Consider the following 12,807-nt stretch of genomic DNA (forward strand, 5'->3'; position numbering starts at 1 on the left):
GAAAGGACCATTCAAAGATACAAATGGGCAATGCTATGTTTAAATATAAAGCTCTAAAAGTGTCAGATTTTGAATCTTTGATATACAATTCTCATACTGTAAGCATTCATTTAGTGAACTGACATCAACTATACAGACATGTTCAGGTCTTCAGGAGAGATGATAGAAGTGTTTACGACACACAACGATGTAGAGAACTATAGAACTATAGAACTAACTTCATCTACTGATGCTGCACCAATTAGTATGAAGGGCCATCAAGTTATATTAAATAGCATATCTCTTCTCTTAAAAATGACTAGTTTGATATAAGTGGAGCATTGCTGGGGATGGTGATGATTAGGCTTCTCATAAAGAAAAAAAAATGATCATCAACATATCAAAAGGATGTAGAAGTACGTTGTAGTGTGGTTGGCTTGAGAGGTTAATAAGTCGAGATATTCTTCCATCATTTTGTTCACAGGACACCTATTTATAATTATCTTCAGAAACATGCATGAGGCATTTACTATTACCTAAGCAGCGACATCATTGAGTAGTCTTGAACTGGAAAACTCACTAAGACAAAGTAGATGAATAAATAAAGATGCCAAGTTATCAAAATATGCTGAAGAGAATATTGCATGCCAAGAAAAACTAGAGGGGATTAATTACAAAGATAGATGCAAAGTTACAATCAGTTGTTGAGATAGACATGTCTATAGAAATTGGGATAGCGACTTAATATAAAATTAACAAGTCTCCATCGCAAAGTTGAAAATCTTGATTTTGGTTCACCTTTACATTACATTATGGGTAAAAGAAACCTGGGGAATATGAGCAACAATTCCATAAAAAAAATGCTTTTACCTGGGGCAAAGCTCGAAAATCTTGATCTTGCATCCATGGCAGTTTCCGATCCGGACCATCAAAGACTCTACCTCTTGCAACATTCAACGACAAACGACACCAATGTCAATCATAAGATTGCTACGATCACTTTTAGTTTTGGCATTTCACCAAACAAGTAGCGATTCCACTACTAAGGCGCCATCTTGCAGCACCTAGAAATCTATCTCCATATCAACTGCAGCCTCCCTCTTCTCCTAAATCTCCTCAACACTCGGAAGACAAATCTAAGCAAGTACCGTCGATTTTGTCGGCGACGCCTCACCAAAACGTTGTACGACCATCTCAGCGAAGAGAACGAGACGTGGGGTGAGAACTGTAAGGCTGTAACCTCGTTATATATTGGGGGTACAACTGTCATATAAAATGCTCGATGCTTATGAAGTGCCGGTTGGAATTCTTTCTGTTCCATCACATGTATAGCCTAATTAATCCTAATTGCTTTCTCATATATTACAATCTCTCTATCTCTTGCCCCTACTACCTATGATTATGAACGTATAAATTCCACCTCGACCAATTCAAGCCCAGCCGTAGTAACTGTACCTGCTCCTCCCCGGAAGTCCCCGCTCACCAAATGCTCGATGGTTTGCCTCTGATAAGAACCCTTGCCCAGGTACTTGATCCCTCTTTTCTTGTTCTTTTCCTTCTGTAATTTGATCTTCTATTGTTCTCTTCTTCCTTCTGCTTCGATCGAAGATTTGTTTTCTTTTGTTGCTTGTGTGGATTGTAGATAAATATACATTAAGAGCACGTGCCATTCCTACAACGTGCACAAATTTGAGCGTGGAAATTGGCAATGCGAGGGCTACGAATTGCGATGAAGAAGGTTGCAATGGATTGAAGCTGTAAGCTTGCTTACAATTGATGTCGGTTATATATATCTTTTCGTTTGTCTTAAATTTAACTCCTTTCTTTAATCGCTTAATGTGTGTTGATGGTTCTGGCACAATAGCCATGTCATCAACGAGGAGAAAGAACGACGACTTGGATCAAAATTAGTTTATCTCATTTCAATCAGTATTGTGATTGGGGTTGGATGATTCGTCATCGCAATGATTAAAGAGCGATTCAAATTGGAGATACAACAGGTAAAGAGGAAACTGTGGAGCACTTACTTTTAAGGGGCAAGTATGCTAGGGTAGTTTGGTTTACAAGTAGACTAGGCTCAGTTTGTATGGCACTATCCATTATTTGGATGCATGGCTGCTATTGATGAAAGATCTATTCTTGGAATAGCTGGGCTACATATTCTCTATCATGTGGGTTATGTGGAAAGTCCGCAATAGTTGGGTTTTTAGAAGAAAAGAGATTGCACCTTGAAATTCTGACAGAAGCTCAAAAAATATCAAAGCCTAATCTTTCTCTTATGGTGCAAACTAGCCCAGCCAAGGAATATGAGCTGGACCTAGATGAGATAGATAGCAAGGAAGGGGATGTCTCCTGCTGGGTGGACGCCTTGTGGCAGGGAAGTTATGTAGGAGGTGCAGGCATCTTCATCAACGAATACTCGAACACTTTCATTCTGGGTAAATCAGTACCTTTGCAACAATGTGAGAGTATTTTAATGGGTGAAGTGCTCGCTCTCCTTAAAGGTTTGAAAGTGCTAAGATACAAATACAAAGCAAGAAGATGTTATATCTATAGTAACTCTCAGATGCTAGTTAATATGGTGAACGAAGTCAGTTGGTGTGCGTGGACGGTAGAGCCCATTATTCATGACTGCATGAAAGTTTTCACTAGTATAGACTTCATTAAGGTCTAGCACACGAGTTGTTGCAATAACTCTATGGCCCACTTATTAGCTAGGTTTGCTGTATCTCTGGGTGCAAGCCATTAATGGACTGACCAATGATCCTTGTATGTCCCCATGTATATCAATGAAACTTGAGTCTATGAACTCACTTATCAAACAAAAAAAAAACAGGTAAGAGGAAACTAGGAGTGCCTCATTTTTATAATGTGTTATTATTGATTTCTTATTGTCAAGGACTACATCCATTGTTGTTTCTGATTAATTCAAATAGTTGTACACGACTCCCTATCTTTATTCATAAGTTTTCCCTCTTATGTGAAACAAACATCGATTAGTGCTATGATAAGGAAATCAAACAAAAAGATAGAACCGAAAGGATTGAAGACTGAAACTGGTATTTCTCTGGCAAATCATTAACTAAAATGTAAGAAAATTTCTTTGAGTTTCTGAGCAATGGACTCCCGAAAGTTCAGGATCCAATTGATTACATGTTGCAGAAAATGTTAACCGTTTAGATTGTCATTTATTTGATAATTGATTGCCTTTACTCCTTACCGTAAATTGGTTGTAGTTCCTTCTTCCCGATGAAATGGTTCTAATTGGATTTATGTATTGGCTAAGGCCTTGCCAAGCTATATATGTCAATGGACCGTCATTGAAGGTATCATATGAAGATCTGGTAAGGATGTCAATTGCTGTCACTGTCTTGCTATTCTAGTTGTGTGAGCTGTTCTTATTCAACACCAATTTGATAGTCTCATCATTGAAAGCTTAACTTTAGAACCAGAAATACATTTTTGTAATAATAATATGTTATTTCCACACTTGAAAACTGATTTTTTTTTTCTGTCAGCTCAGCTTTATCATTTTTTCGCCCTATGAATCTGATAAATATAAGATACTTCTTTGGTTCAAGAACTGTGAGAAACATCATACTATGGCCGAAAAATAGTCTACTTCAAGTCCTATTTTTTGTTAGATCTTTGGACGAGTTTACTTCATTCATAGCAGGAGCATGCTAATAAAGTACAGTACAGATACATAAAGTTTTTGAATGAGATCACAAGCTGACCATGTTATTCTTGTAAGGACCCAAAGTAAAAAGTTTCAATATCTACATCCTGAAATATGGAAATCACTGTTGGATTACATTTTTGTTGCTAGTCATGATCTGGTTTTCTCTGTGAGCATAAGAATAAGTAAGTAATGCAAACCAAAATCAAGAAAATTAAAAAATGTAGAAAATTGCACTTACTTGTCTGTTAGCATCTCTTTTCCAGGAATCCTCTGGCTTGGGGCCTGCGGAAATGGCGAAAAGGTTTGCTGATAAATGTGAAGGATTAATGGTGTAAGGATAAAGCAGAGGAGAGGAATATACAGTACCTCTCTGTGAAAATTTCGGAGGGGGCAGGGAGTGAGTCTCTGGCCCTCGGTAGTCAATCTGGTATACTTCTGGAACTGCGGAATCTTGTACAGAAGCTGTCACACATAAAACCAGATGGAAGTAAGATACCTATCTTTTAATTCACAATCATTTCGATAATAATGTATGCTAATGTCTCCCAATTTTTGGCCCTAAACGGACAGATGAAGTAGTAATTGCAGTATTGAGTCGATGGCAATTTCCAATCACTTGGGCAGTGCACAACACAAAGACAAAAGTAGAGAGAAGCAATTAAACCTTGGCAAATTGTTGACACAGTCACTGCAAGAGCTAGAAGGATGATGAGAACATCAACGCGAAATCGTTGTTCCATCTCAGGCCCTTGACTTCTTAGCAGATGGAGCTACCTTCTTTTTGAGCTGTGCCAGAGTTTGCAAGCTATGAGCATAAATACAGCAAGCACGAGATGGTGATGTGATGCCTAGAAATGCATTTGCATCTCCAACGCTACAGTGGGGCCTGGATTCACAGGACACTTTCATGTCATTACATTAGCAGTAAGATGCTAAGAACGCCATGTCTTGTTGCTTTCCAGTGACCAACAGGACAGATGCATGTGAGTATAATTAGGTGACAATGGCTTCTCTTGGATGGACAGACCTACCGATTAGACCCATTAGTTAATAACAGGTAACAATTGATAGTTTCTTCATGATAATGCCATCAAAGAGAGCTAGCTGCTAGATTCAAGAAGGTTCATGTTTCTTGCTGTGCTTTTGAGGCGTGAAGACCAAGTTAACAGGAGATAGAAACAAGAAGGAAGCATGCCGAGATCAAGGAGAACCATTGCTTTGGTGGTTAACAATCACAAAGGGCCATTTCTTGCTATTCTAATGGCAATAGATGCAATGCGTTTGTGAGCAATGATTGCGAGCACCAGTTCCATAAGAATTAAGGCCTAGTTTGTTGAATGGATAAGGAAGAATCCATTATGGATAAGGTAAGGCCTTACCCAGAAATTATGAAGTGTTATTTTTAATCTTTGTTAATATTTAGCATTTTGTTGAAACGGTTGACTGAGCAGATGTAACTTATACAAGGATTCTCTTTCAATATATGTAACGATATTAATCTTGAATAACTTAGTAGTTATTACTTCGGGAATTGAGTTCATTATTTGGTTGGTACTCATTAATTGTTATGAATTACTGATGAAAGAGGTGGCCCATGTATACCTAAAGGGGCCGTGGCTCCCTAGTTTTGAAAAATATTTTCATTTTTCTATAAGTATCTTTTAATGATCTTTTGATAAACTACATTAATTGGCTTTTATTTATGCATTTCAGTATTCAAAACTAAACCATGTAATAGAACAATCAAATTTTATTAGTTGAGTGCCCTTTTCAGAGGAATTGGGACTCTAAACAAAATTCCTGGCAATATCACCCTAGTCGTTGCTAAATGCTAGTCCATCACTATCAAGAAATGAGTATTAAAATGAGAGTTTTTGACCAAACTAGTCTCATCATAATTTAACTATGGGACCATATGAATTTTATGACTTATATTTTCAGACATGTAAGAAAGTTTGACAGATTTAAAATAGTTTAAGAAAACCCTAATATAGGGCTAGAATATCAAATATGTGGGGTTAATAAAATGTAATCATAAATCTACATCATTCACGAAATATCCTATAGTCAAAATTAGCCCATGGTGATCCAAACGCCCGCACGGACCACTAGTTACTGTTCGAATTCCGCACGTCTTTCCTACGATAAGAACGAACCGAACCTTGCATTGTCCCACTCATCTCCAGCTCAGGTCTCCCCTTGCGTATCTATCTCCTACCAAAACAAGTAACTAATAAAGAGCTCGGCGAGCCGAGGATACTAGTTTCTTGGAGTAATATCGTCGAACACTTGTTGATACCAAAGCACACCCGTCTCCTCTCAAAAAATGCAGAGGTTCTCATCCCTACGAATCGCTTCGTCTCTCCTCTTGAAGCAACAAAGGAGGCAAGGCGCATATTTCTCTACCTCTCTCCTTTTCGACGATACCCAGAAACAGGTGAAATTTTCTTCCTTCTCCTCTGTCTCGTTTCCGTTGTCTCGGATCCGATCCATGTGCAGTAGGGGTTGTGTTAGGAGCATCTAAGGGAGGGCTTACTTATGATTCCTTGTTTCGAGGATTAAGAGCATATATTTCAGTCAAGAAGGGATATATGATTAGGCCGCTTCTTTGGTGCTTTGTGCCTATAATTCGTTTGAACATTTGTACTGATTAAATACTACTTGAATGCGTGCTAGAGTGGATCAATGCTGTGTAGAATCAAATTAGATGAATTTTATCTGACCTTGTGCTGAGGATCAGAAGATGTGTTGGCTAAATGCAAACATAAGCTTTTGAGGAATATTTTAGAAGTGTAGATAGGCTGGAAGCTGTGAAACCTTTTATATATTGATCTTAGACTTCTGATGATTGTTCAATGAGGTATTTCAATAGATCAGGAACAAAAGGAAATCAATTTTCACTTTCTCAGAAGTATAAAAAGGTAATTTGTAATTTCCAATATTCACATTATTGAGCTTCTGCCAAATCAGAATGAAACTTTACAACATGTGTTTCCTTTAGGGAATCAAGAAGGGTGTATGTTAACTTATATCATTGTGTCGATGGATGACAATCTTATGTGACTTATCTGTTTTCACTAGATATGGTGCAGTAGAAGTAGTACATGCTATCTTCTTATTTCTTGATCTTATACTTCACATAATGATAGTTAGCCACCACTAATGTAGTTGAACTAATAATTTTTAGAACTTTTTGTTTCTCCAGAAAGCTTTCTTATATATATATATATAGTGTATTACCAATATCCCATTAATGTACCATGTCTTGTTTCCTATCGGAAGAGTGGATATATCATCTTACATCTATGACACTATGAATGTGTTTATACTTTCAGATGAAGTGACACTTTTTGTTTTGTAGTTTAAAGAGAGTGTTCATCAGTTTGCACAAGAAAGCATCGCCCCACATGCGGCAAGAATCGATGCAACAAACTATTTCCCAAAGGTTGTCTAATATACCCTTTTATAATGTGCTGGTGCTGGTCCGTGCGGATGACTGATAATGCTGTAACATGTTCCAGGAAGTTAATTTGTGGAAGCTAATGGGAGATTTTAACCTCCATGGGATCACTGCACCAGGTAAAACTATCAAATATATTGGAATGCGGAATGCTGCTTTTAAAATATAGTGGAACTAAACATGCTTTTATGTGCAGACTTTAGCTAGTTTCATTTTAACTAATCTCTTGGAAATAACTTCCTTGGATATGATAGCCAAGCTGTGCATGTCTTCCCTCTCCAGTTCCCTCATAGGTGGGGTTGTGGGAGCCTCGTGCATTAGGAGCTTGTTACATTCTCCTGCTTTTATCATCAGCATTTATTGTTTTGCATCTTCAATCATTTCTTAATTTCCATGAGTGCGTCCCAGTTGTTCTTCTTTTTGAGATTACTTAGAATAACTTGTCTTATTTTATTTATTTTTATTTTTTATCTTTTGCATAGAGGAATATGGAGGACTCGGTCTTGGTTACATGTACCACTGCATAGCGATGGAGGAAATTAGTCGTGCTTCTGGATCAGTTGGTCTTTCTTATGGTGCCCATTCAAATCTATGCATCAATCAATTGGTACAAAGAGTTATATGTCTAGTTTATGTCTTTGCAAATTGCAAACTTGTTCAAATATTATAATAACACATGTTGTATTCATTTGTAGGTACGGCATGGTAGTGCTGCACAAAAACAGAAGTACTTACCGAAGGTTCCTCTTTAAAACATCTCAAGACTATGATTTCTCAATCATAAGATACAAGTTAATATGAATTGCAAGAGTTATCATACTGTTTTTGTTTGTAGGAATATTAAAACAGGGCTTCTAACTCCATGAAGTATTTTCATAATTTGGTCCTATCCTATGCCTTCACTACTGTAGGTTTCCGGTTTCTCAAAGTTCTGATTAAGTGCATTATTTTTACGTGATGAAATGTCACATTAATATCATGTCATATCTTTTCTTTTTTCCTCTTCCCAAGTCCTTCAACAAATTTTTGTGCTGGATCTGTTTGATTCTTCATATAAATATCACTTGCTTTTTAATGACCATTTAATTGGTGTTCTTGCTACACATTGGTGTTTGCAACTGTCATCAGTCCTATGTGCTTCTATGTAAGTGGGACTGATGCGTAGATGATGAGGAAATTTAAATTCCCTACACTTTCTCAGAAGAGCTAGAAATGCTCATTATGATATAGTATCATCTTTGAGCTGGTCTGTACATCTTGCCAAAATTTATTCTAGGATAATTTATCATGTACAGAAGTTCATGTTTATTAAGTACCTATATTGTTATTCTCGTTTGTTATTATATTAATGCAAAAGGAAGGGAAAGCTTGACCCTCGGTAGTCACCTTATTCTACCCTTCTATTTCCATATTCTTAACTTCCTTTCTCTTTGTGCTAATGTAATGTACTTTTTCTGAAGCTAATCAGTGGAGAGCATGTAGGGGCATTGGCAATGAGTGAACCTAATGGTAAAAGAAACTGATGTTATTTTTCTGGTTTTCTGTCGATTCGCTCTAAGACATGCCATGACATTTTCTTATTCTTGTGGGTTTTGCCTTTTTGTGTGTTTGTCGACTACTCAAGCTGGTTCTGATGTCGTCAGTATGAAGTGCAAAGCTGATAAAGTCAATGGTGGTTATGTAATAAATGGGAATAAGATGTGGTGCACAAATGGTCCAGTTGCTCAAACATTGGTACTATTCTAAAACTTATTTATTTGTGTTCATGAACTTGAATCTAAAGCAATTTATTAGTCGACAAGCATGTGCAATTCATTAGTCATTAATGTATTAATTCAGAAGATCAGCATATATTCATTGCAGTTGAATTTGTTCATATAATCACCTTTGATATAGAATGTTTTGAAGTTGAAACCAACTCTTACTAGTAAACATAATTACATATAGATGGATAATGTCTTCTTAGATCACATTTATGACAAATTTGGATGTTACACAAGGATACTAGAATATCAAAATGACTGTAGTTTGAATAAATTCAAATGAAAGACCCAGATTATTGTATATTGAGTTGCATAGATATACCCATATACGTCAACCTCCTAGAGGTTGTGAACAACTCTATCGGGTGTCACCATGTGAAGCTCGTTTCACTGTTGAATTTACCAATGAATCCATGGTCAAAATGCAACCATCCATATATTCCCACAGAAATTGCTGTTATTGATTTATTGAGGCTGATTGGGCCTGACTTTGTTTACTTAAGTATGACTGATGCAGGGATTTGCTGATGTTCTTACCCATAAGTTAAGTTAAATGTATGATCTTCCTGTAGTTAAAATATTTAAGTCATCTATTCAGAATTTATGTGAAAATTAGCTTTAAAGGACAAAGATAAGGGGATTTTGAGCAACACTATGCGAACATATTGTTGCATCAGATAAAGAGTAAATTTTCTCGTAATCAGAATATTTTAGTGTAATGTTGGGCAGAATTTATTTGAAGAGCTTTTGTTATCATTATTATCTGTGTTATATGTTAGAGCAAATGACTGCTGGTACATGACCTTATCAAATATCAATATTTTAGGTTCCACGTAGTTTCATGAATTTCATCATAATCCTGTCTTATCAGCATAGGACTGCTGGTACATGACCTAATCAATATTTTATTTCATGACTTGCATCAGTTTAAACATGCCTTACATCTAGAGTTTGCTTACCTAAGCATATTGCCTTGTTAGTAAAAAGCAACTGTATTGTCTCTTAATTCTCTATGCTGGCTGCTTCAGTTATGCTCATTAGATTGTCACTAATATATTGAATGTAGAACAGGTTGTTTATGCGAAAACAGATATTTCTGCTGGATCCAAAGGAATAACTGCATTTATAATTGAGAAAGGGATGCCAGGGTAATATTCAATTTTAAGTTGTTCTTCTTCATCTTTATCCAGACTCGTGGAAACTTTGTTTAGCCTTTGTTTTCCTATATTTTTGGAATTCATGAAATTCACATTTCTCAAAAGGAAAAAATCTCTAATGCCACTAGAAATTCTTGAATTGTGCTGTGTACTTATATTATATTTTTTTTGTCGTGGTGCATGGATTATTTAAGGGTTGTATGTGACTATGTTCTTCTTTATCTTTATCAGAGAAGAAATTGATAAAATTAGAAGATTTCATAAAATTATTGTATAATTTTCAAATGAATATGTTTTAAAAAATAATTTTTCATCATGTTAAAATTATTTCTTCTTTGCAGATTCAGTACTGCCCAGAAGTTGGACAAACTTGGTATGCGGGGAAGTGACACGTATGTTACTGTTCTTATTATTATTATTTTCCCTTCTGGGACGATCTACTTATTTACATGCTGAGGAGGCAAGATCATTACATTCTGTCTATGGCACATGTTCTACAGATGTGAGCTTGTTTTCGATAATTGTTTTGTACCTGAAGAAAACATACTTGGCCAAGAAGGAAAAGGTACTCTTCTTGTTGTTATCTCGAGGGAAACAAGGTCATTCTGGTGTAAAATTCACAATCTTGCAGTTCAATCCTTCTCTTTTCTGAACTCAGGGATGTTCCATCTTTGACCAAAATTATACCCTATCATAGTCTGTTGGTGAGGTCTTTTGATGATCAATTATCTTGAATGATCAATTCTTTCTTCTTTTTTTTGTCACAGGAGTTTATGTCATGATGTCGGGTTTAGATTTGGAAAGACTTGTTTTAGCTGCTGGTCCCCTTGGCCTTATGCAGTCATGCCTTGATGTTGCTATTCCCTATGTCCGCCAGAGAGAACAATTTGGGCATCCAATTGGAGAATTTCAGTTCATACAGGTTTGCCTTTACAGAACTAATGTACTTATTTCCCAGATTTCCCAGACTTATATACAGAAGAAATAATTAAGGAATTTGTTACTTCATGTAAATATAGGGGAAGTTAGCTGACATGTATACTTCCTTGCAATCATCGAGGTAAGGATTTCTATATTTGAAACTTTGACCTACAGTTTCATCTAGCAAATTCTGATCACATTTTTATCTCTTTTTCCTTTTCCAGGGCATTCGTATACTCTGTTGCTAGGGATTGTGATAATGGGAAAGTTGACCGGAAGGTTCTGTTCACATCAGTTTCTTTGTCTTATGTCTTGCATTTTGATGTTATGCCATTCTTACATTTGAATTTTAAGTCTCTGCTTTAATTATATAGCAGCGTGATGTTTACCTATGTTTCTTTTAGGACCTCATTGATCCAAAATTGTCCTACCTAACCATGTTTGATGCCAAAAGATTAATCCCAAATACAGTGGTTAACCATCTAATTTCCAATCTTGTGTCAAAGATTTAGCACTCACTGTATTATCTCAATATTGTCATTCTTATGCCTATAGTCTCATACATGTCGATTATTTGCTCGTATTTTGGGTGATGGTGTCATACAACGAGCATAATAAAGTTGCAACAAGCTAAACTAATCTTTAGAAAGAAATTACCTTTAAACTTCAGTGTGTCTTAGATTATTGTTTTGCCTGTGAGCATATGCAATGCATTAGTGGAGGATTTATATTGAGAATTCTAACTTCTCTGTGCTGTTTTAACAAAATCTCTTTACATCCTGCTTTACTATAGATACTCTCTACGCTTTCGCCATCATCAACCATTGCAGCTGAAGTTATCTTCCATTGTGGTGCTTTCCTAAATGAACTTCAGTGTTCTAAACTTGTATGTATTCCATTTCTTTAGGACTGTGCAGGAGTTATTCTTCTTGCTGCCGAAAAGGCCACTCAGGTTGCTCTTCAGGTAAAAGAAACTTTCTTCACGAAGCTCTTGTCATTTATAATTTCCAAAATATCCTCAAAGATAACTTGAAAGGTACCTGAATGTCTGCCTGAAGGGCAACATGTGGTGGCCAACAGGCCAACTGAACAGAAACTTGATCAGTAAATTAATGTTTACAGTGGAAAGCCACCACAGACTAGCCCAATGATTCTATTATAATTTCCTTTCTATTTTTTCTGTCGTAATATTAACTGATTACTGACAGTGGAAACTGCTTTGGGAAGTTGATCAATCATTTCTCAGGGCTGCTTTGGAGTATTATGAACATTTTAGTTGTTTAAATTGTGTTGCTACTTTTTCTACTACCGTACTATTAGTAGGGCCTAGAGCAGCACAGGACAAGGAAAATAGTTAATTCTTTTCAAACTCAAATATGTGACTTTGTAACATCCCTCAAGATTTAATATTTTACCTCTCATTACCCACAGGCTATCCAGTGTCTTGGTGGCAATGGATATGTAAATGAATACCCAACTGGTCGCCTTCTAAGAGATGCAAAGCTATTTGAGATTGGTGCTGGTACCAGTGAGATAAGAAGAATGATAATTGGTCGTGAGCTCTTCAAAGAGGAATAATAACAGAAAGAAGATATACCAAATGACTAGCAGGAGACTTGTCATCCATATGGAATGATGCTCTGCTTCTGATGGGAATGCACAGCAGCGGTCGTGATTTAATGTAAATTTAAATAATACTAGCTTGTGGCGAGATATGCAATGCAAAATGTCAATAGCTTCTATTGAAAACGTTGCTCCATATTGGCTAATAAGGACAGTACTTGTCCAATCTTTACAGACAAAATTTCAATGCATTTGGCAGTCCATTGGATGTAATGCACTGTC

At 36.4% G+C, this 12,807-nt stretch overlaps 2 protein-coding genes and 1 long non-coding RNA gene across 5 annotated transcripts; 2 read left to right on the forward strand and 1 right to left on the reverse strand.

The window, feature by feature from the left end:
- The first annotated feature begins 636 nt into the window (after positions 1-636).
- Positions 637-4,370, forward strand: LOC140766186 (uncharacterized). 2 transcript variants are annotated; one of them, XR_012105302.1, is made up of 5 exons: positions 637-1,504; positions 1,622-1,736; positions 1,844-1,979; positions 3,925-4,148; positions 4,232-4,370. It is a non-coding gene; the product is annotated as an uncharacterized lncRNA (long non-coding RNA). The 2 variants fall into 2 exon arrangements; XR_012105301.1 differs by lacking the exon at positions 1,844-1,979 and having other exon boundaries at positions 646-1,504.
- Positions 3,596-5,146, reverse strand: LOC140766185 (uncharacterized). 2 transcript variants are annotated; one of them, XM_073105648.1, is made up of 5 exons: positions 4,693-5,146; positions 4,326-4,547; positions 4,028-4,123; positions 3,900-3,943; positions 3,596-3,825 (listed from the first exon to the last, which is right to left on the reverse strand). In XM_073105648.1, exons 2-5 carry the CDS (start codon positions 4,399-4,401, stop codon positions 3,805-3,807), a joined length of 237 nt encoding a protein of 78 aa, XP_072961749.1. In that variant the 5' UTR covers positions 4,402-4,547; positions 4,693-5,146; the 3' UTR covers positions 3,596-3,804. The 2 variants fall into 2 exon arrangements, with proteins under 2 accessions (XP_072961749.1, XP_072961748.1); XM_073105647.1 differs by having other exon boundaries at positions 4,326-5,146.
- A 697-nt stretch (positions 5,147-5,843) lies between these two features.
- Positions 5,844-12,766, forward strand: LOC140765754 (isovaleryl-CoA dehydrogenase, mitochondrial). The gene is made up of 15 exons (XM_073104976.1): positions 5,844-6,098; positions 7,023-7,106; positions 7,183-7,240; positions 7,604-7,728; positions 7,817-7,861; positions 8,582-8,630; positions 8,746-8,855; positions 9,956-10,032; positions 10,383-10,433; positions 10,542-10,606; positions 10,809-10,963; positions 11,061-11,101; positions 11,187-11,241; positions 11,870-11,926; positions 12,394-12,766. Exons 1-15 carry the CDS (start codon positions 5,988-5,990, stop codon positions 12,538-12,540), a joined length of 1,230 nt encoding a protein of 409 aa, XP_072961077.1. The 5' UTR covers positions 5,844-5,987; the 3' UTR covers positions 12,541-12,766.
- Positions 12,767-12,807: the final 41 nt, after the last annotated feature.

Source organism: Typha angustifolia, chromosome 8 (assembly GCF_048772165.1).
Source record: "Typha angustifolia cultivar Huaian chromosome 8, ASM4877216v1, whole genome shotgun sequence".
Taxonomy (NCBI): domain Eukaryota; kingdom Viridiplantae; phylum Streptophyta; class Magnoliopsida; order Poales; family Typhaceae; genus Typha; species Typha angustifolia.